The sequence below is a fragment of the Saccharomycopsis crataegensis genome (assembly GCF_037102585.1).
Source record: "Saccharomycopsis crataegensis DNA, jcf7180000000098, whole genome shotgun sequence".
Classification (NCBI taxonomy): Eukaryota; Fungi; Ascomycota; class Saccharomycetes; order Ascoideales; family Saccharomycopsidaceae; genus Saccharomycopsis; species Saccharomycopsis crataegensis.
The window spans coordinates 1,646,302-1,669,870 of record NW_027043838.1 but is presented as its reverse complement, the minus strand read 5'-3'; the positions used below and the strand labels follow the sequence as shown (position 1 = coordinate 1,669,870).

Genomic DNA, 23,569 nt, shown 5'->3' with positions numbered 1-23,569 from the left:
AGCAAATCCGTTTTTTCTTTTTTTTTTTATGTTCTTTTGATTTTATAATTTCGTCTTTCCACTATTTTATTTGGCCAAATTATTCATCGTATACCTCATTTCTCCTTATTGATTGATTCTAATTGTAAGTTATATCTATATGTTATTTAACACGGAACACAAATCTTTAAGACCGACTACAATTTCCTGGAGACTGGGCGAGTCTTTATCGGTAACAACTGAATAATACACTTGATCATTGTATAGTCGTGTCATTATCGCACCTAATACTTTCCTTTTCCCATCAATGTACAATTGTATTCCGGTATTTGAATCACCAGCAGTTGTGATCAATCTGACGTTACGAAATTCCAACTGCTTCAAATCTACTCCTATCAATCCTGTCCCCAAATACTTGGTATAGCTCTCTTTCAAACTCCACAACTGAGCAAACAACCGTAAATAGTCTTCTTCTTCAGTCTGCTTCTCCAATAATGCCAACTCAGAATCATGAAGGGTTCCCAACTTAATCTCATCAACAAACTGTCGATTAATTAGATGGAAATTGATGGTGTCTAATCCTACTGTTCCTCCAGCAATTGCCATACTGTTGAGTAACGATTCCTTATCGTTTGAGAGATTGAAGTCAACATCTTCAAACATAGGCTTGCCGTTGGAGCCATGATGGAGCCTCAGTAACACCTGTTCTATCGACCAGCTCTGATTCATTAGCCATAGCACATATACTAGGAGCAACTGGTTCCCCAACCCCAAGCATCGATCTCTGAAATACTTCTGATTCTTCACCTTCAATTGGTTCCGCAACGGCAAAAGCCGCAAGGAGACCTCAAAATTGAACTCATTTTCCAACCAGAAGGCATCTATGGGGAGCAAAAAAACTATTATATAGTCCTTCCTCTCCTTCAAGGCCTGATAGCCTTTGGTTATTGTAGGGTCCATTGGTGGTCCTGACGTGATGGGGCGCATTACCAACAAAATGGGAGAAAAAAAAAAAAAAATAAAAATAAATGAAAAATTACGCCATCAATCCTTGTAGCATATCATAGCGAGACGCAACTAAATTGGCTTCTTTTCTTTAAAAAGGACAAGCAATATGGTCCAAGAAACAGATATCTCCATCAATAAGAAGGATGAAAATGTGAGAAAGAGGAACAGAATTATTATATCATGCACCAGTTGCCGGAGAAAGAAAATCAAGTGCGATCGGGCGAAGCCCATCTGCTCATCTTGCAAAGTCAGAAAGTATCCATTGGACCAATGTATCTACAACGACACCGTAGAAAAGGCTGCTGCTGCCGCGGCTGCTGTGTTAGACAACGTTGATAGTAAGGGGAAAATAATTTATCCAAGAGCCGAGCGGCGCAAGAACTTGAAATTAAGACAAATGACTCCCAGTGATGACTCGAAACGATACAAGCCTAATCACGACCATAACGAATGTATGGAACCACGATCAGCCCCTGAGAAATCGGATTCAAAGAACCAGGATTTGAGGAATGAGTTATCAAAAATTAATCAGAGAAAGATTTTGTTGAATGATTTTGCAAATAGTTTGACTTCGAATAATAATGATAGTGTGGAGTATCTCAACCTCAAGATCGAATTATTGGAGAAGGAGAATGCAATTCTCAAGTCATTAGATATCGAAATAGATCAAAATCACCATCCCGAAGGTTCTGTATTATTGTGTGATCAGAGTCGAGTGACTGATCATGATATCAAAAGAGACAATTTACTATTTCTCAATATTAATGTTTCCGACATCAACACCATGAGATTCAAGCCAAATAGAACCATATATTTTGGCCCCACCTGCTTCAGATCTGCTATAACATTTAATAAAAGCTTTTCTGAGATTTACCAATTAATCTCCAAGTTGACCACAAAAGATCGAAAGCGTTTCAAATCGACAAGAAGAAATTTGGAATATGCAGCTTATTTCCCGTTCAACATTGATAGATGCTATGATATAATAGAAAATAATGCAAATGGCCAAATGAAACCGTTGAAAATGAGCAGTCTGTCTTCAGGTATTAATAATGATAATGAATTTTTTGCCGATTTGCTAAACTTTCTTCCAAACTATGAGAGAATGTTTCAACATGTCAACATCTTCTTTGATAAGCTTTTAGACTGGTTGTATCCGTTTGTCACCAGATCATACATCAATGAAATTTTCAATGACATTTTCAAACTTAAAACTGAAAAAGAAAAAATGGATACCAACGACCTAAACAAAAACGATTTCAAAATTGTTATCACTCATAGACACGGGGACTTGTCAAAACTTGCTTTGATTATTGCCTTATTGAAAGTTTCTTTACTATACACCGACTCCCCATTCGATTCCATTAACCCAAAATTACTGAATCACGAAGCCACCAAATATGAAAGTGTTTTGGTATACTATTCTACAAAGCTTCTATCATTATTGCAAATGATGAAACGACCATTGATCACATCTATCCAAGCATTATTGTTTTTAAAAGTTGATAAGATGTTTCATTTGAATGAAGGTGAAGGTGGCGATAGTTCCGATGGACACTTGTGGCATACGTTAATTTTGAATATGGTGATGATGTGTGGCTTGCATCGTGATATCGAAAAAAATTATGGTGCTGAGACACCAGAATATCGTAAAATGTTGAAGAATATATGGCGCTATGTGACTTTTATTGATTTGAGACAATCTTTTGATTTAGGGTATCCTTTGCTGGTGGATGATTTGAGATTTTCCGAGACTTCGTCAAGGGTTATGTTTGATCACTATAGTGAAGATATTAGTGAATTCGAGATCAATAGGCAGTTTGCTGTATTGAATAAAAAGGCTAGTAATGATGGTGATTTCGATGATACCATGTTTGATTATTTCACCCCAATTGTCAGAAATTTGTGTTACCAAATCAATAGTTTACAGTGCAAAAATTTGACGATATTTAAATTGGAGCTTTATATCCAAAATTTGATCAAATTTTATAATAACAGAGATTTCTTCCAGCCTGTATTCGAGAGTCTATCAAATCCAATTGTTCAAGATAACCAGTTACCTAAAAATGGCCACAAGTTTATGAAATTCATCAAGAAAATCAAACTACAGATTGAAATTATCGATATCATTTTCACATTGTATAATTTGATCTTCATGATTCTTAGAAAAATGGATAATGTTAAAGATAGGGATCTTGCCAAATATACCAATTTCTACGCCAACCAAGCTACCAATTTTGTGGTTTTGATTATCAGAAGTACTAAGAAGTTTCTAGAAATCAAAGCTATGGATAGGATTGTGAAAATATATTTATTTGAGATAATTCTGAAGGTCATTACCAGAACCTCAAATTTCATATTTTCTAGCGTGTTGTTTTCTTATAATGATCTGAAGGGTAATAATGACCTGGTTGAGGGGGATTCAAATGATTTCTCTAATAATTTCAAGAATTTTTTCAATGGTACCGACAAGAATATGAAAAACATTAGAGCAAATGGTAATGAACTAATCAATGAGATTCCATGTTCCTCGTTTTCTGATAAAGATTTCAATGAGATTTGTATTAGTGGTAACCAATATCCATTGGTGCATGATGCCGATGGTAACCTTTCAAAACAGTATAAATATTTTGAAGATTTCGTCAAGAATGACTACACCTACTACAATTTTTATAATAATAAGTTGGAATTGGCAAACTTGGTGTTCAAATTTTTCTTCCAAAATGTTCAAAACAAGTTGAAAGACTATTACGTGTTTTATGTGCCATACAAAATCTCGTTGTATTTTTATTCATATTTTAAAGCAAGAAACTTGGTAAAGAATTTCAAAGAAGCCAATACTTCAAACAATACAAACAACCGCAAACACAACAACAACAATAATGCTCGTGAACCTGTGGGTGAAACAGGGAAGACAAAGACAGCATTGGAAGACACCAGTGGCTTATTTAGACCACCGGCTTTTAGCCAAAGACCTTCACCATCACCAAATGGTATCCCAAACCAACCGCTAGTAGATCAGCAGCAATTCAACCCCCCAGGATATCTATCATGGCAAATGATGTCACTGCCAAAGGTAACCAATGGGACTGGTGCCAATGATTCTTCTTCTGTTAATGAAAGATTCCATAATCCGACTCATCAGAAATTCGGAAACTCAGCACAGTGCGCTAGCAGTAATCATGAGGTTGTGCCACCGAACCCTTCCGAATTCGAGAGGATTCCTGTCAAGAGTGTTGCGCAATCTCCAGGTCAACTCAACGGTGAGAGTAACGACACGCAATTCAATAATGATTCAACAACGTCGTACCCGCGATTAAATGTCTCCTCGAGTTTCGGGGCCGATTATTACAATGTTGGATATGTTGAAAACACCACCGCCACCGCCGCCAATAATGCTAACCAGACGATGATGCAACAACAACAGCCACTAATGTCGCATGAAGCGTTATTCAATCCAGTGTTGGATAATGAAAAATACAATCCTTTGGAATTGCTCATAGAAGATTTCTACATTGATGTTAATGATTTGTTCAACCAAATTAACTCTCAATCTGTATGAATTAGCTTGAGCCAGAGGAATTGTTCCATTAAAAAAAAAAACAAAAAACAAAAAAAAAATGTATATTAGCAAATGAATTTTACGATCAATAATAATATAGTCTTTCTCAATCTCCCCCTCTTTTTATTACTTATTTAGCTTTATATTTTACGACTCTTCGGTTTTTCTGTGGTAACTTCAGTTGACGTAGTCTTTGCCTGGTTTCTAGAAGCAAGTTGTGCTTCAAATTTGGCATCCAAGGCTTTAAGATACTTATTTTCCTTGGATTTTGGCGCATTACCGGAAAAATCACCAAATAATGGAAGAGTCTTGTCCATCTTCAGCAACTCACGTTCTAAGGCATCCCCCTTCGTTTGCATTAACGAAATCCCTGGCTTTTCAGGTTCTTTTTCATCCTTTTTTGCAGGCTGTTTCTTGCCCTTCTTCTTATTTTTCTTGTTAGCGGCTGTTGATGATTGATTGCGCCTGGTTGCTGATCTCTTTTCAATATCGTTGATCAATTTTTCTGTTTCTTCGTATAGCTTCTTTTGAAATTCTTCATCGTTAAGCTCCTTTTTAGTCTTCTTTTGAACCACCGAACACTCCTGAATAAAAGATCCTCCCGGTCGAACGTTCAATTCTGGGTTAGATAAGGCATAGAAAAATGACTGAGCACCTTGATATGTTGATTTGAGAAATATCCATAGGATTGGATATAATAAAACATACATCATCAACCCGAAAATAGATCCCAAAGAGAGGAATCTCTTGGTTGATGGCGATCTCATCATCCCAGGGTTAACGATATTTGCCCTGACGCTCATACTGGTTTTATCACTTCTCTCATAAGTGTCTAATCTTCTCTGGTATTCCTTCACAAAACAGCTTAACATCAATTTTGAAGTACCAAAGACTTTCCATGGTGTGTTGGAAGGATATTTTCGATCTTCCCATAATAAGTCTTCGAGATCAACGTTACCGAACACTTGCGATAAACATGAAGTAGTCAAGATTTTGACCTTACGATCCGAAGGTTGCGATCTGATTGCCGGAGCAAGCAAAGTGAGCAAGTGGTAGTTTGCAAGATAATTGATGGCTATTTGCTTTTCAACGCCATCAGCGGATAATTGTCTTGGTTTTCCTATTGGTAAAGATTCCCCGGCGCACAACACAACCCCATCAAGTCTTCTGGGGTTACGGCTATTAAGCCAGCTGCTGACAAACATTCTAATTGAGTGCAAGGAGTTTAGATCACATTCTTCGGCGTAAATCAATTGATTTCCGTGTTTCTCTCGGAGACCTTCAACGTAATCTATGACCCATTCATCGTGTAAATTCTTCACCAAGAGCACTAACTGAGCTCCCTTTGATGCCAATTCATCAACCACACTAGCGCCCAAACCAGAAGTTCCTCCGGTCACAATGAACACTCTTCCATGGAAGTTCATCTCCCAAGTGTTTCTTGATCCGGCAAAGTAATTCTTCAATAAGAAAACGCTAACGGCGATTGGGCCATAGTTCTTGATATATTCCCAGCCAGGAATAACTTCGACACCATCTTGCAAAGCAGACGCGAGAATAGGAATAGGCATTGTCGTGATTTGGAGAATATATTAAGTGGCCAATTTAAAATGCTTCATCCGTCAATAGCGCTCTGAAAATCGATGTTTTTGTCAGATTTTCCAAATTTCCACCGCGGGCACAAAACCGCGATGAGGCCCGGGCACCCTCAATAAAATTTTAAAAGTGTGAATTTTTTTTTTTTTTTTTTTTTTCATTTCCCTCTAATAGTGAAAAGTCAGTTTAAATACACTTTATAATGGAAGAAATAGTTACTTATATCGGCGGTGGACTTGCTGACGATAAGAATGGTGAAAATTCTGTCGGATTTAGCACATCAATCCACTCTAACACTTTTTCTTACGCTTACAAGTTTGCCAATGCACATCTTAATGGGGTAGTATCTACTGGGTTTATGAATGGTGATAATGACAAAGTTTTCGTTGCTACTAAAAATAAGGCGTTAATTCAAGTCTATGTTCATGGGAAGGAAGCTCCAATTCAAAAAATTCCAATTCCGGAACAATTATCTTGTCTAGCTTTGACCCATCACAACATGAAGTCTATTGACCAAGGTCTGGAACATGATGATACGAAAACCGAACTACAATTACCTTGGCTTTTGATTGGGGGAAGTATTACAGGTAAATTATATGTGTGGGAAGTGTGCTCGGGAAATTTGTTGTTCAATAAGTCAGTTCATTACCAAAAGATCAACAAGATTGAATTCTCCAATAACAATAATTTCTTGGTCACAAGTTCTGATGATTCTAGAGTGTTAGTTTTCAGAGTCTTGGAACTAATTAGCAACAGCCCTACTATCAAGCCATTACACGCTATTACTGATCATACATTGCCTGTGACGGACTTTTTGATCACTTCAGGAATCAACAACGATTTGAGATTAGTGACCGCGTCCGCCGATTCCACTTGCAGAGTTTATGATTTGAACACACTGAAACTTCAAATGACATTGGTCCTGCTTTTCCCAGTGTGTAGCATTGCCAGCGATCCAGCTTTTAGAACACTATATTTGGGTTTAGATAACGGGTCGATAAGACAGGTGAACTTATTTGAAATAGACTCCACAAAGAAACTTCGTTTCATTGGTGAAAAGTCAAGAATTGTCACTCTTGAGGATGACCCAGAACTCAAGTGGAGTTTCATGGCCCACCAACAACAAGAAAACTCTTCCAACACCCTCAAAATAACCTCATTGGACGTTTCTTTTGACGGAACTTTGTTGGTGTCAGGAGACTCAGATGGTAAGGTCCTCGTTTGCGACATTGTGACCAAGCAGAGCTTAAAGTCCCTTAAACCGGTGAATGGTATGGTAACGTACTTGAAGATCTCTCCTACATTGTCTAAAAACTTTAACGAGTCGGAGAACATTTTGGGTACAAAGAAAGCCAATAATTACCGCAAAGTCCCACAATTAAAAAGAACTTTGGCTGATTCAAATGATTTCAATAATCATGAGTTATCCATGCAGATACCAGAGAACGATTATCATTACAATATTCTTAATAACAACCACAAGATGGACTATGATTTCGATGAATATTTGGCACAAGTTGCAGCACAGGAGCTGAATTTCAAAGCCTCTCCAATGAATGCTGGGAAAGATGAATCACCACAATTACAAGAAAAGCTTGACAAAGTCAATGAAGCGTATTCTGAGCTCAAGAAAATTCACGAGGAATTATTTGAGGAACATACAAAACTAGTAAACCAGTAACTGAACTGAATAGATCTGTGTTTTATTAACGATTTTTTTTTTTTTTTTCTTTTTGATTTCTTTTTCTTTTTTTTTTCTTGGCTGGCCTCCGGATGTTTATCAAATTCTGTAGAGCTATCTTATATAGCTACTTCTAATTGATAGAGAATTGATTGTCTTAGGAGATACTTTTTCACTCATATAGTAGAGAGGTGCAATGTAGTGATTTTTAGTGAGTAATCTGGGACTTGTAAGTGGCGTTATTTCATGTTAGTATTATTTCACACAACTGAATTACAATTCTCAAACCATTAAGTTGATCAATCAAGATCCTCGATGCCCATCGGGAAATACATTTGATAACATGTGGGCGGGTAACTAGTCACTGATCACTAATATTTGAATTCTTCGGAGAGCGGTGTGTTCTCCAAGCACACAAATGACAGTTAAATCAACCTATGCTTGAGAGGTAATGGTCATTTTGAACAGGCTTCCACCAGAATTGTTGACAAATGTCTTCAAATACACACCAAACAACAAATTGGCGGAATTACGGAATTTGATAATTGACGTCGATGCACCAGTATTATTAGACTGTATCGATGCTGCTTTGTTTGACAAAATTGCCATTGCTAAAAACCTAGACCAAAGGGAACCCAGAATCAAGAATTTGCCGTTTTTTATCACTACTTTACCTGAAACATCCGAAATCTCTGGGGTGTTTGATGATGGTTCCACGGAAGTTACATGTCTTGCATCAGATTTTTTCAAGGATAATAAATCTATGGATCATGTTGGGAAATACGTGAAAAGAATCCATTTATATCAAACTCGGTATATCCGATATGACAAACATGAAATGGAAAGTTTGGTGAGGTTTATTAACTCTGCTATGCAATTGCAATCTATAAGGGCCTCAATTCCTATATCTGGCATTACCAAGAAGCTTACAGAAATGGAAATCGTCGTTGATGCGGCTGAAAACATGCTACTGGATGGCCTCGATTCTTTAAAATTTTTGAAGTTATTCAATTATCCTGTATTAGCTAGTGAGCTTTCGCCGTCGGAGTACGATTTTTCCAAGTTGAAGAGGTTAGAATTGTGTTACTGCGTGCAGAATTTCGATGGCTCTACTTGGAAGCTTTCCAATTTAAAAGAATTGGCAATAACCTTTGCCACGGGGATCGCACCTGGTGTCACTTCGAATATGGTTTCAAAAAATTTCCCAAAATTAAAAAAATTATCATTGAAACACGGTACCATTGAAACAATCGGAACCACGGATTTAGTATCGCTTGAGCTTTCGGATATGCAAATTATTCCACTGACGCTTGATTTCCACAACATCACGAATTTGGAAGAATTAAAATTGAAGAGGCTTGGATTGCCTTCAATTCCAAACTTGAAGTACTTGAAAAACTTGAATTCATTGGAAATTACCCTGGAATGGGGAATCGTTCAATTAGGAAAATTACCCAATTTACCAAAACTTACGCATCTCAATTTGTCCGATAACAAAATTTCTAGCGTGGTTACAGGGTTTTCTCATTTGCCAAAATTAATAGAATTGAACCTTCATAACAATGAACTTGACTCATTAAAAGGTCTCGATGATATTCTGAGTCTCATCAAGCTTGATGTCAGTCGCAACAAGATTTCAAGTATTATACCCTTGAACTGTCCTAAACTTGTAAACTTAAATCTTGAAGGAAACAAGCTTACTTCTTTGAATGGCTTAGAAATCCTTTTATCTATTACAAAGCTTAATGTTAAACAAAACAACATTTCAGATATCTCAGATTTGAGTCTTCATAGCCTTAGGGAATTCGATATTTCTCACAACCCTGTCTCTAACTTGAGACATTTGGCCGATTTCCCGGCTCTTAGAAGTTTGGATTTATGTGGCGTTCCTGTTAAAAACTTTGAAAACTTGGGTGATATTGGAAAACTACGAAATTTAAAAAGTCTATCTCTTTTTGAAAATGAGATTCCAGCAGTTGAGAATTTTAGTCTCAATTACAGTTTGAGATCCGCAACGAAAATTGAAAAATTTAACGCCGAGTTGAAATTTGAATTCGATAAGTTGTTTGGTAATAATAATGAGCTAGTTATTTCCTGTCTTCTTGGCGAAGCAACTAAATCTACTGTTTTTAGCAATCTTTTGATGGAAATTAAAAGAAAAGAGAAGAGCAAAAAGTCACGTTAGAATGCCAAACCAAACAAAAATAACCAAACAACAATAACAACAACAACAAGTAATACATAATTCCAGAATGATAGTTCCAAACTTCCCTAAATTTTCCAATCGTTGTAAAAACGTTGTTCGCATTAGAATAATGCATTAGAGAATTTTGCAAAGAATCATAACTGATGCTTCTTTCATATTAATGAATTAGGCGCTTAAAAAATGCTAGTTAATGAATCGCTGTCCTCTCCGATTTCTCATTGTTCTGAGAAAATATCTATCATGACGAGCGAGTTTCAAGAAGAATCTGTTGTTGCCGAATCATTCCACAAGATTTTGGAAGCATGTAACTAATTAGATAATCAGACAGACTCTTAAGGATACCATCAGTTTACACAAATAAGTTTGAGAAAACAATTAATTGAAATAAATCATAAAAATCATATAAGCTAAAATAAGAAGTGAAAAAGGAGCTCAAAGAATTGAAAATTAGAAGTGAGACTTCAATATGATGAGGCTAGCTCAAAATGGATGAAGAGGACCGAATTACAAAGAAACGATTTCCGAAGCACCTGTGTTGTAGTTAGCTTGTGCAATTTGGATTTCGGAGTCAGCAATGTCGTAGACAACATAAGCAGATCTCAAGAAACCATCACCGAGGATGTAGTATTGGGAGCCAGAGTCCAAGACGCCGACCAAACATTCATCGGATTCACCCTGGGCTTGACCGTTGGTGTTGTACAACAAGTTGCTGAATGGGACGGTGATTGTCTTGTCACCGAAGGTGAAGGTGAAATCTTCACCTTGAGTGGAGCAAGAGGTAGTGTAACCACCAGCCAGGGAAGAGTAGGTACCGTATTGTTGACCGACAGCTTGGGCAACGTCGGATGGAGCGTAGATCAAGGTGGTACCGGAGTCCAACAAAGCAGGATATGTAGTAGAAGCGAAGGTGTTATCGCCAGATGCAACGCCATCCAAGTTAACGAAGAAGGCCACGGCTTCGGAGGTGGAAGAGCCAGAGTCATCGATGTTTATAATAGACAAGGTCTTCAAGTCACCAGAGTATTTGGATTTGTCGACGGCACCGAACAAGATAGAACCGGAAGTGGCGTCCAAGTTGTTCAAGTACAAGGAGTAGGCGGCCTTGGAAATGATACCTTGGTTGGCCAATTGCAAAGGCAAGTTGTCGTAAGTGAATGGATCGGATGATTGAGCAGCGGCTTCATTACCTTTCATACCAACACCCATGATAGACTGCCCGACGTTTTGGGTAGTGGCATCACCGAATTCCAAGCCGGTGACTGTAGCACCACCAATGGTGACGGATTCCTTGGCCCAGTTACCAGAGGCAGAAGAGCCATCACCATAACTAATGCTGAAACCGGATCTGTCGACTTGGTAAGTGGAAGATTGAGAGCTGTCGTAGGTACCGTAGTTGGATTGAGTACCTGCACCTGGGACCCACAAGTCAGAGGAGCCAGTGTCAACATCAACGTGGATTTGTTGGCCTGGGGTACCGATTTCGATTTCGGCCAAGTATAAAGAATATTCGTTATCCAATTGCAAGTTGACACCAGCAGAGGAGGCGGCTCTGATGGCTCTTCTACCCATGAATTTTGAATGAGTAGAGTTAGCAGCACCGTATCTGATGACATTGAAGTCGAGCTTTGGTGGAGAAATAGTGCTTCTTTCAACTGGAGCGGCAGAGGCGAAGGAGGCCAAGGAAGCGGCAACGGACAATAAAACGGAGGTAGACAATTGCATAGTTAGAATAGAAAAAGAAATGAATAAAAGAATTGAAATTTGATAATGAATAAAAAAAAAAGGAACAAAGAAGAAGTATTTTGCCAAGGCCAAGCCTTGGTATTTATACCCTAAATCGAGAGAGCATGGTAGTGTAGATTAAAATACTATCTGTAAACTTTAGTCACTAATCTTAGATGCCTACGGATATAACCATTCCATGCATGTTACGAATGTGCCTCGCGCTCGTGCATTAGCGCCACAAATTTTTTCAAAAACAAACCTCATTCCCAACAATAGTTGAGTCGGATTGGGCTTCCATGTAAATACGTCAAAAGGCGTCTCAAAATTAATGATCCATAAGCAAGGCTATTAGAGATTCTGTAGCGAGTAATCCTTGAAAAAAAGTCCACCGATTACCCACCGCACCGGCTTACTATTATGGTCACGTTTCCGTCGAGTATTACTTTTAAATCATGTGACAAGGAAAATTTTTTTTTTTTTTTTTTTTTTTTTTTTTTTTTTTTTTTTTTTTTTTTTTTTTTGTGTGTTTGAATTCTTATATTAGTTTCATTAAAGATTAGTAATACTAGTTCAATAAATCTGTATTTATTAACGGCATTTTGATTGATTTCTCTTGATTCACTTTTGAAGAAATAAATCTTTATCTTTTAAACAAAAAAAACAGGAGACTATTGCTTGTTTTTTTTGCTACTTTATTATAAACTTATATCGTGATACCTCTGCCATACCTGAACACTTTTGTTTTACTGAAAACCATGGCTACCAGAACTCAATTTGAAAACTCCAATGAAGTAGGTGTCTTCTCCAAGTTGACAAACTCATACTGTTTGATTGCCGTCGGTGGATCAGAAAATTTCTATTCTGCCTTCGAAGCCGAACTAGGAGATGTCATCCCTATGGCTCACACAACCATTGCTGGTAACAGAATTATTGGTAGAATGACTGCCGGTAACAGAAGAGGTTTGTTAGTTCCAACTCAGACTACTGACCAGGAGTTGATGCACATCAGAAATTCTTTGCCAGATTCCGTTCAGATCAAGAGAGTCGAAGAAACTTTGTCGGCTTTGGGAAATGTCATCTGTTGTAACGATTATGTTGCTTTAGTACACCCAGATATTGAAAGGGAAACTGAAGAAATAATTGCTGATACTTTGGGTGTTGAAGTTTTTAGACAAACTATTGCTGGAAATGTTTTAGTTGGTTCATATTGTGCTTTGTCCAACCAAGGTGGGTTGGTTCACCCTCAAACTTCTGTTCAAGATCAAGAAGAATTGTCGAGTTTGTTACAAGTTCCAATAGTTGCAGGTACCGTTAACAGAGGTAGTTCTGTTGTTGGTGCTGGTATTGTGGTAAATGATTGGTTAGCAGTTGCCGGTTTGGATACAACTGCTCCAGAATTAAGTGTTCTTGAAAGTATTTTCAAGTTACAGGATAACCAACCAAACGCTATTAACACCAACTTGCGTGATACTTTGATCGAAACTTACTCCTAATTCCATATAAATCTATGATTCAAACTAAATTGTCTTACACCATTTATCTGCATTTCCCCCCATTACAGAGCTTCTTTTTTTTTTTTTATTACCATCTTTTGTACCACTAGTAATATAGTAATTCTTTTTCTGTTGCTTTCTTTTTTTCTTTTCCTCACGAAATTCTCATGTCGATTACTTGAAAACTTTCCACGATTGTAATTGCAATGGTATGGTTGACTTTGCAGGTTATATGTAACCTCTATAACTAGTTGACATAGCTATGCCTGGTTTAACTTGTTGCCTACACACGTGACACATACTCTCTCCCGTCTAAAACCCTGTTTGTCACGTGCATAGTAAACACCACAGCGATGTTTACTCTTTCCCCAAAGAGGAAGGTAACGTCTTCTCGCCTTAACATGCATTCAACCTTCTATTGGCCTTAAATATGATGTGTTTGGCATATATCCTGCACCAGAAAGTTTCCTGCTGCCCATTTTCTTGATAGCAACTGTCAACCATCTCCTTGGAATTAATAAAATTTTTATTCTCTTTTTAAATTGGGTCTTCCATTGCACATCAGAGTAACACTACAACCAACATCTGCACCTTGCTGGCGAGGTATATTATCACATCAGAATCATGGAAGCTAAACATTCAAGCAGCTACTCAGCATTGCTAAATTTCAACGTCGATGAGCAGAGCTTTTACAACAACTTGTTTGATAATAACAAGAGCAACTACCAGACGAACAGCAACAACAACAGCAATAACAACAACAATCTTGACCTCTTTGCACAACAATTCCTCAATGACGTTGACAACTTCATGTTCCAAGAAGAAGAAAAACCTCAACAGCCACAACCCCAACTCTCACAATATGATAACTTCAACCAGGTTGAACAATTAAACAGCTCAATCAACGAAGCTCTTTTAGGTTTTCAAAGCTTGGATTTGCCATCTGGTATGGCTGAATTGAATAGCAGTAACAATGTCGGGACAAAACAGCATCACTCACAGCAAAGCTACAAAAGGCATTCAAAGAAACCTAGTGGGACAGCTATATTTGGGTTCCACGGCAGGGAATTATCTATTCCTGGTATTAATCCTATTGACTTGAAAGATGTCATTAACACTCTTCCATCCTCAAATCCCTCGGCATCAGGACCTACCATTCCTTCGCCTGCTAAGGAAAGAAATACTAGAAGATTGAACAAAATCATTGATCCAAAAGCCATTACTTTGTCCAAAGATTATATCATTACAAGCAACAGACCAACTTCGTACAAGTTTCCTCCAGATCCTCCTACACTTCCTACCAATGCTAAACCACAACCTTCCCAGTTTGCTTCTGAAATTGCCAAAATGATGCCAAAGCAAACCATTGGTCACTACGGTAACAATATTCAAGAGATTTTGGATACTACAGTAAGTCAGCCACCCCAGAATTTAAGAGGGTCCTATCATAGCCACAGTCCAATGGCAGAAAATTCAGAAAGCTGCTACCCAACCCCAATCGCAACTGCTAATCCATCGCCCGTCAAAAGAAGCTTTAATGTGAACAACATGCCATTACAGCCTCCAAATTCGTATCCGGAAAGAGCCACCCCAGATTTGAAAAGCCAAAATACTTGTGCTCCTCCTAATATCTATATGACCCCATCCCCGAAGTATTCTCAATTCTCTCAAAATGCTCCTTCATTCACATCCCCTGAAGAATATACTTACATGCAAACTACAACTCCATCCTCTTCCCATAACAGCTCCCCACTTAAGTCTATTCCAAATCCCAACAAAGAGCAGCTCTCGTGGGAAGGAATAATGGCTGCCCCACAAACTAGTAATTCCGATAATCTCGTATCTTCTTCACCTCCACAGATGCACCATCACCACCACCATCACACATACACCCACCAAAAACCTAAGAGAAAAGGCGCAGACAAAGTGTCAACCTTGCCTCCTGGTTATATCGATCAGTTTATCCTTGGTCCTGACAATAACAAAAAATACATTTGCAACTACAACAACTGTGGAAAGGTGTTTCAAAGAAGATATAACATCAGATCTCACATCCAAACTCACTTGTGTGATAGACCATACAAATGCTCATTCGATGGCTGCAGCAAAAGTTTTGTTCGTCAGCATGATTTGCATCGTCATGAGAAGATCCACGAAAATAATAAATTCTCCTGTCTTTGTGGCAAAGGATTCACAAGAATTGATGCCTTGCGTCGCCATAAAGAAAGAAACATTTGTGTTGGAGGGATCGAGACTGATGCCAATATCAACAAGCCAAAGAAGAAGAGAGGCAGACCGAAGAAGATCGCTGTCGAGGATGATAAAAAGCTTGCTGATAAATTGGAACAAACTGTCCAGAATGCTTTCAACGTTGTTGACATGGAAGAGAATAAGCGAAAAAACGATTCTGAGTTTTTTATCTACGAGGAAGATAAGGAAAACTCATTTAGTGGTACTTCTAATGGTAGAAATAGTGCTCCATTGACACCAATAAGTTTCAATGGACTGAGAAAGGTATTGCCACTCACTGCTAGACTTCATTGAGAGAGCCTTTGTAATTTGAGATTCTACTTTTTCAGATAGTCGCATTAGTTGGAGACTTTTCCCAACCTGTTTTGCATCATATTCCACTCATCATTTTTCCTTTTAATTGTTTCGCTATTTCACTGTTTTAATTGTTCTTATTTTTTTCATTTTGGTATTTGGAGAATATTTTTTTTTTGTTTTTCTTGTTCATATTATTTGGCCCTTTATCTCATCATCAAACTCAAGTGCAAAGCCGCTAATCAATTTTTTTTTGGTATATTAACTCTCTCTCGTTAGTGTTATTTTTCTGTACTATATAAACTTTCAACCTTTAAAATCTCTTATAATATATTATATGCTACAAAATATTATCATGAAATGTAAAAAACAATAACAAAAAAACGTTTATAATAATAAGAATAATAATAATAATGAAAATTGATTGAAAAAAAAAAGAGGCCAAAGCAAAAATAAAAGCATCAAACCAAAATTCTATTTAAATCAATAAGGAATACCATTAGTGATACGTTGGAATTCATCGTACCCTTTTGTAAAGAAACTTTCGTAACTTTTACGTATTAACTTTCTCATGTACAATGCTGCCTCTTTCTCAGTTTTCCCAGGAACAAACCGAGCCTTCAAATTCTTAATAGTTGTCATTCCTTTGAAACATGGCAAACCACTGTTAAGCATCGGTAAAACATTCTTGACAATAACGTCCATGTATGGTCTAGCAGCTAGGTAACCTTGGACACAAAGCTCCTCAAATCTCTTAAATGATTGAGTATCATTGCTTCCCCCCATAACCAAAATCATCTCCTTTGTTAATTTGAAAGGAACGGCCTCAAACTTCACCCCACCTGGAACAATATCAAAGCAGAAACCAAAATCAATATGGAGAATGTGTCCCTGATCATCATACATAATGTTACCATTATGACGGTCCTTAAATTGCAACAAATACGAAATGATGGAGTATGCTGCCAATGATTTAATCAAATTATTTCTCGCTACTTGGAACTCAGTTGAATATTCAGGACCAAACTTGGTAATAAAATACTCATATAATCCGTTAACAGCTTCACGACCCAACATGTCTCTAGAAACAGAATTTGGCAAAACATCAATAATACCACATCCGGCGTCGGTGGCAGTGACACGATTTGGGAACACGTACAAATCTAAGTTATTGTTCGTCCAGATTGACCTGAAGACAGAAATTAATTGTAACGCCAAAACATCTTGACGACAATCATCACCAACTTTGAAAATAGCACTTTTCCATGTCTCGACAATGGTGGTGTTGACATTATCATCATTCTTAACCCCGTCGGCATCTTCAATATTGATCGCAATGTCATCATCTCCGCTGTCTTCATCGTATACATGTACTTTTTTACTGATCTTGAAAGTTGCCATGAATGGGGCCTTGGCATGCGATTGCAAGGGTTTACCAGACGTTCTGTTAATATCTACCAAAATACCATCAGGATTACTTGGTAAGTATACACCAGGTTCGACCTTGATCTTTCTCATTTCTTCATCGATCTTCAATTTCTTCTCGGCCTTTGTTTTCTTGATGTAAGGTTTCAATTTTGCCGAAATTCCGGTGATTTCTTTAAAGAAAGAAAATTCCTTCTCGTAATAGGCGAAGTCAACAGGGGAGAATGATTTTGTCATCAAATCTTTCACCTCATCTAATTTTGGCTTCAAATCATCTTCAATAGTTCCTTCATCGTCCTTATAGCTGTTAGCAAGCATGTTCCAGATAATTTGGTGAGCAAACAATTGGGAAATCTGTGCCATTTCCAAAATGAATTTTTGCACATAGCCCTCGGAATCATATCTGAGCATCTGGACAATCTGAGGAACATAAAAGAAGGTGACGTTGACCTCATGGGAAATCAAGGACTTCATCGCGTATTGCAACACAAATGGGTTTTCACCAAATGGAGGCAAGAATAGATTAATAGCATCAATAGGAGACACCGGGTCCCAGTATAATAAATGTTTCAAAGGATTACTATTGGTTGCAGATTCATTGGTCAAAATATGTTGGTCCTGATGATCATATAGGTCAACATCTAACAAAATTGCAATAGCATCTGGACAATTAATGGCTGATAAGCCGTCATTAAGAAGAAGCTTTTTCAAGAACATCTTGTAAGAAATCCCTCCAGAACCAGCAACACCCAGATTCACAATTCTCAAAACGATATTCACCGCAAAAACCGGGTTCAATTCATAAGCATCCATTAAGAATTTCTCATTAATACTCCCGGAAGAAACCAAGTTGTTGGCATAATTGAAGTCATATTCTTTGCTAATAGACTTATTTTCACCTAGAGGGTTTAGCCAAATACTCATAGAATTGATTTCATCATTCAAAAACACAAGCAACATTTTTTTCTTTAAAACCAAATCGTTGTCCCCGGTCAAGTTCAAGCGGGAGATAGTGTTGGCCACGTCAATCAAAATATCAAAATCGGCCATAATCTTCAATAAGTTGTCACCGAAAGGCGGGATTTTTCTTTGCTTGAACCAATTCAATGATGCATCCATGATCAAATTAGCAAAGCTACTGAAGAAATTATGGAAAGTAACAGAGTTTTTAACCTGCAATACGCCATCAGAGATTTTGGCATTTCTGATAGACAAATTGGCACTTAAAATATCAAGCGATAATTTAACAATTTCAAATCTCAATAACCTGGAGAATGGATGGGAGCTGATCTTTAAGAAATTCTTCAAAACAAACATGATGAAACTGTTGAAATTTTTTAAAGAATTGTTGCTTTGATAAGTTGACGAGTGGAATAATGATTGTATCAACCTAATTAACAACAAATGGATTTTGAAAGACTCACTTGCAAGTGAGGCAAAATGGTTGGCCTCTTGCTTGTTAGAAGGAGCATACTCCATTTCTTTATATTCTGGTAAAAACTGAATATTAGTTCCATGATGGTTGTTGAATAGCCCTTTACCATCGACGATGGTTTGTTGGAAATGCTTTAAAATTTCATTGAAAATCAAAAACTGCAATTCAGTGTTATTAGTGGAAACAATTAACCAATTTGAGATACAGTATTTCAAGATGTCGCAATTAAAGACCTTGAACGGGATTTCAATCAAATACTTCACAAACTCGGCCTCGTACTGTTCGATTTCCTTTTGATTTTGTGCAGTCTTTCTAGAGTTCTTCAATATCGATAAGAAGTTGGAGATATCATCAATAATATGAATAATATTGTTGTTTCTGTGGTTAACATGATGACGAGATGAATTTTTCCCTGCAGATAACAATTTCCTATCATTTTCCAAGCCTTCGCTCAATTCATCAATTTTCTTTCTCAACTTGGCTGCCCTTGTCTTAAAGTTGCTAGCATTATACTCTGATCTGATATCAGACAAATCCGCACTGATATTATAATTGATGAGGAAATCAGACAAAGTATCAATTTTAGAAGAGCTAGGGAAAGATAAGTATGTGGAGTTCACAATATTATAAATTTCTTTATCAGTGGTGGTAATGTTTTTACACATTTCAACCGCGAATGATACACCCATGTTGACACTACTATCAGATTTATAATGCTTGATAGTTGAATATAATTGGCTACTAGCAGTGGAGGAGATATTAGAATTTATCACCACATAACTTTGTAACAAATTTTTTACAACCTGTTCTGAGTTATTGATGGCACGTAAGATCCATTGTTTGGCCATAACTTGCAATTTACCAAAAGTGTCTTTTCTCCATTCCAAAGAATCCAACAAGATGATTTTTTCGAATGAGGTAATATCGTGACAATTGGTCGTCAGATTCAAACCATAGGTAGGCAAACTGTATTCCAAAACTGGAGTGTACCTTTGCTTTTCATAATTGACAATGCTTGAAAATAATAAATTCAATAAATCAAGCAACTTAAATAGCGTAAATGATTCCTGATTACATAAAACACCAGGAACCTTACTAAGAAGCAAATCGCAGCACTTGACCGCGATACTTTGAAGGAAGCTATTAGTAGCACAGGTCAACGTCAACATTTCATTCACTTGTGCTGAGATTTGATTAATGGTAAAAAGATTGACAATAGGCAAATGTAATTCTTGGCTATTTCTCATGTCAGCAGGTACATCATTAACAGAATTAAAGTTCAAGTTGATCTTAAGCATATAAGTTGACAAGATCTCATAGGTAATGTACTTCATATCTTTTTCTAAGCTGCTTAGCTTAATAGAAGGGTCAGAGAAGTACAACAAAACTTTATGGAAATCCCCAGATTCAATTCTGAAAAACTCAAGGAAAATAGTAGCTGCCAAAAACATTAATTTTGGTGTGGAAGAGATTTTTCCTCTAAATGAAGCCGGGTTTTCAGTATCCAAGGTAGAAATAATTGATTTTTCCAAGTCCACATCACCACTTATACCACTACCATTATCAACAATAGTCTCCAAGACACTCTTTTGGAACCTAACGTTGGAATGAGATGAGCCTCTTCTAAGAACGGTGTTCAACTCAAGGAGATTTTCATTATGACTCCAGGATAATTTTGAGGCTAATGGTGGCGAATTAAACGCGATGATCTTCAAGTACTTGATTGATTTCCATTGAGTTGCAGAAGCAGTAGGAGACATTGCTTTCTTTCCCTTGCTAGCCTTTGGCATCTCAATGGAGCTGGATAATGAAGGAACTAATAATGGAAGCAAATCAATGTTCATACCATGAACCACCATATTAAACCAAAGATTTCTAAATAATCCCACAGATACTTCATCAACAATGACAAGATTGCCACGCTTCACGATCCTGTCATTACTAAATGCCAAACAAGATTCATTTTCAAAAGGTGACGGCAAAAGCATCGCCAATGGTTTTAAATAAATTTCAATTTTCTTTGCCACTTCTGAAATTTCAGAGTGAGACCGGTGGTGGCTATTATCTTCCAAGCTGTTGATGTTATCACCTTTAGAAATCATACTGTTGAGAACCTCGTGAAGGAAAATCTTATAATTCTCATTAACATAAGCACTGGTAAGATCGTAGATAAGTCTCTTATTGGTACTGTATAATGAGGAAAATTTATTTCCGCTTGATGGGACAAGAGTTGGCGGTATTGACCAGTAACCAGTGCTAGACGCCAGGTCGTCTTTAGAAAACAAGTAGAAGTTATTCTTTAGAATTTTGGCAATCTTGCAGTAAGAATTGATGGATTCTTCAATTAAAACCCAATGATTTTTGCTTATTGAATGATTCAAAAAGTTGGAGTAAGTTTTCATCAATAACTGGAAATTTTTGCTATCATCGTGTAAATTTTTTGTTAAATTGCACAAATTCTTAACGATGGTCAAACTCAACAAATCAGACACTGTTTTAGAATTCTTTGGATCTTGAGAACCGACAAGTGCATTTGAAGACATGCTTTTTGATGGGTCCACTATTGGAGTACCAGAAATTCTGAACTTTTGAACCAAAACTGTCATCACCAACATTGTGATCTCCTCTTGGTGATAATTATTACACAACTCAATGATTGACTTGATACTGTTAGAAAAGATTCTCTCGATTTGGCTCATTGACGTATCTTTTGTCTTTGTCATATCAACATTCTTTAATACTGAGGTGCTATGGGCGAAAGAAGTGTCATTCAACACCGATGACGCAGAGCTGATCGATGATGTAGCAGCCGCTCTCTTTGATGGGGAGGCTTCCAATCCTCCACCACTTGATTTTAATGCATTGATATCACTTTTTGTCAATCTTGGAGCTCTTAATGTTCCAGCAATACTTCTAGAAACCGTCCCAGTTTGTGATGCGTTGATTTTGACCTCAGATTCTCTAGAAGTAAGCCCAGACTCATCGGCATTTTCCACAGAAAGCATATTTATCAAGGAATAAATCAATCCAACGATACTGTCCTGTGATGAGTATTTATACGCTAATGCAATGCAACGCAATGACTTCTTAAGCACCTTGGTGAATTTCAATCCTGGGTTGTTGAAGATTAAAAATGAAATCTTCTTGTTGATAATAGTGCACAAGTTTTCATAAGAGCCTTCATTGTTAGACTCGCCAGACAGAGTGGTCAGATTCTCCATGGATAACAAAGACAATAAACCAAAAATATTGAATGACAAGCTTGGATTGATCAATTCGTTATTGTCAATGAACTCACTGTTGGAGGTAGCAGTTGAAGGAACTGAGTTTGAAAGTAGATAGCTGGATGAGAAACCAGAGTTTGAGATATTATCGGCAATATGACCATCCACTAGAGAAGAATAACCAGAGGCCAGGGTGTAATTGATGATAAGATTTTTCACCAACAAGTTTTTATGGATGAATTCATAACTGACCGACTTCAAAAAGTACAAACATGAGAGTATTTCCAAAATCAATGATTTGTTTTCAAATATCAAGTCAATTCTATTGGACGACGATAAAATTATAAAGTTGGTGCCATTCTGAAATGTAGAAAGCTGCTCCAATGATTGCGCAGAAATCTGCAGAAGAAGACCCGATTCAGCTTTTGACAAATCATTTGATTTTAAATAAGTTTCAACCGAGGCAGTGGAAACATCCGAAAAACTCCCGGTAGACGAAGCAATATCGTCGATGTTTAAATGATCAATGGGTTTTTCTTTGTTCTGGGAGGTTCGTGCTTCCTTAGTGTCGAGTTCCTTGGATCTCAATGAGACTAAAGTTTCAATGATAGACTCTTTTGCCTGTGCGATATTGGAGACAGGAATTTTGGAAATGTAAAGAATCAAGTTCAATTTGACCAAGTTCAAATATTTCAAGAACAATAAAGATGAAAATTCCGTTGTCCTATTATTTTTTCCGAAAACTCTGAAAAAATTTAGATTGAAGTGCAAAAGTAGCTTATAATTCGCACTTCCACTGCCGTTGCTAAAATAAGCACTCGATTCATTTAATGGAATAACCAAAGAGTTTGCAATAATCGATTCTAATTGGTTCAAAAATGGATGGTTGTCAATGATACCATTGATTAGGTTGAATAATTTCAACTCAGAAGGATCATGCGCTTCATTGGAATACAAAACCATAAACTTCGGATTATGTGAGAATGCAAACAAATATCCGAACAAGACAAAATAATAAATTAACTTTTCATTATCATCGACAGTGGCTTTAGATAATTCTTCCCTGATGACCTCCAAATTAAGAATCAATTGGTCAGTGACTTTATCATAAATGCCTTTATCACCATTGATTCCAAGAATAACAAGAGAATTAACCAAATGGTACGTTGCTTGAAAATATTGATTTATATTCGACTCAACATTAAAGTGAATCTTGTTGCGAGATATTTGGCGCAAGATATCACTAAAGGAAGCATGAATGCCTTTGTAAAAGATAGGATCAGCGTGTTTTGAAAAAAGTGAGCTAGAATTGGATAAAGCATAAAGGAGTTCTAAATGGGTAGCCGTCAATGTCTCTGCTTGATTCGGCAAGAAATCAACTAGAGATTGAAACTTCGACACACAACCATTTTTAACATAAGTTCTGAGCACCTTGCAAAGGCTGCGGTACTTGCCACTATGCAAATAATCCATTGCCGAAATGTCTTTTGATACCCCTTCCCTGATTATGGTGTGTAGATAACCGTACTTTAATGGTTGACACGATCCCTTTTTAATTTTGGATTTTTTCCTTCGCATTTGACAATCGCGTCATGTGACTGTTAATATAACCTTACAACATTATCATAATAGTTTCATAAAAAATTAATAACAGTGTAATAAAATAAAAAAAAAAAAAGAAAAAAAAAGGA

The 23,569-nt window shown here is 37.1% G+C and overlaps 8 protein-coding genes across 8 annotated transcripts; 5 read left to right on the top strand and 3 right to left on the bottom strand. All coding sequences in view use genetic code 12, as the record gives it.

The window, feature by feature from the left end:
• Positions 1-135: 135 nt before the first annotated feature.
• On the bottom strand, positions 136-939 carry LYS5 (holo-[acyl-carrier-protein] synthase; the record flags this gene model as incomplete). Its single annotated transcript, XM_064999974.1, has 1 exon — positions 136-939. The coding sequence occupies one exon, from the start codon at positions 937-939 to the stop codon at positions 136-138; it is 804 nt and encodes a 267-aa protein (XP_064856046.1).
• Positions 940-1,093: 154 nt separating this feature from the next.
• DASC09_063890 (Zn(II)2Cys6 transcription factor) lies at positions 1,094-4,549 on the top strand (the record flags this gene model as incomplete). Its single annotated transcript, XM_064999973.1, has 1 exon — positions 1,094-4,549. The coding sequence occupies one exon, from the start codon at positions 1,094-1,096 to the stop codon at positions 4,547-4,549; it is 3,456 nt and encodes a 1,151-aa protein (XP_064856045.1).
• Positions 4,550-4,689: 140 nt separating this feature from the next.
• Positions 4,690-6,120, bottom strand: PBR1 (putative oxidoreductase; the record flags this gene model as incomplete). Its single annotated transcript, XM_064999972.1, has 1 exon — positions 4,690-6,120. One exon carries the CDS (start codon positions 6,118-6,120, stop codon positions 4,690-4,692), a length of 1,431 nt encoding a protein of 476 aa, XP_064856044.1.
• Positions 6,121-6,347: 227 nt separating this feature from the next.
• Positions 6,348-7,826, top strand: IPI3 (chromatin-binding/pre-rRNA-processing protein IPI3; the record flags this gene model as incomplete). Its single annotated transcript, XM_064999971.1, has 1 exon — positions 6,348-7,826. The coding sequence occupies one exon, from the start codon at positions 6,348-6,350 to the stop codon at positions 7,824-7,826; it is 1,479 nt and encodes a 492-aa protein (XP_064856043.1).
• A 451-nt stretch (positions 7,827-8,277) lies between these two features.
• DASC09_063860 (leucine-rich repeat domain-containing protein) lies at positions 8,278-10,011 on the top strand (the record flags this gene model as incomplete). Its single annotated transcript, XM_064999970.1, has 1 exon — positions 8,278-10,011. The coding sequence occupies one exon, from the start codon at positions 8,278-8,280 to the stop codon at positions 10,009-10,011; it is 1,734 nt and encodes a 577-aa protein (XP_064856042.1).
• A 2,501-nt stretch (positions 10,012-12,512) lies between these two features.
• TIF6 (translation initiation factor 6) lies at positions 12,513-13,250 on the top strand (the record flags this gene model as incomplete). The annotated part of the gene is made up of 1 exon (XM_064999969.1): positions 12,513-13,250. One exon carries the CDS (start codon positions 12,513-12,515, stop codon positions 13,248-13,250), a length of 738 nt encoding a protein of 245 aa, XP_064856041.1.
• A 624-nt stretch (positions 13,251-13,874) lies between these two features.
• DASC09_063840 (C2H2-type zinc finger protein) lies at positions 13,875-15,794 on the top strand (the record flags this gene model as incomplete). The annotated part of the gene is made up of 1 exon (XM_064999968.1): positions 13,875-15,794. The coding sequence occupies one exon, from the start codon at positions 13,875-13,877 to the stop codon at positions 15,792-15,794; it is 1,920 nt and encodes a 639-aa protein (XP_064856040.1).
• A 483-nt stretch (positions 15,795-16,277) lies between these two features.
• Positions 16,278-23,351, bottom strand: STT4 (1-phosphatidylinositol 4-kinase STT4; the record flags this gene model as incomplete). The annotated part of the gene is made up of 1 exon (XM_064999967.1): positions 16,278-23,351. One exon carries the CDS (start codon positions 23,349-23,351, stop codon positions 16,278-16,280), a length of 7,074 nt encoding a protein of 2,357 aa, XP_064856039.1.
• Between the last annotated feature and the right edge of the window lie 218 nt (positions 23,352-23,569).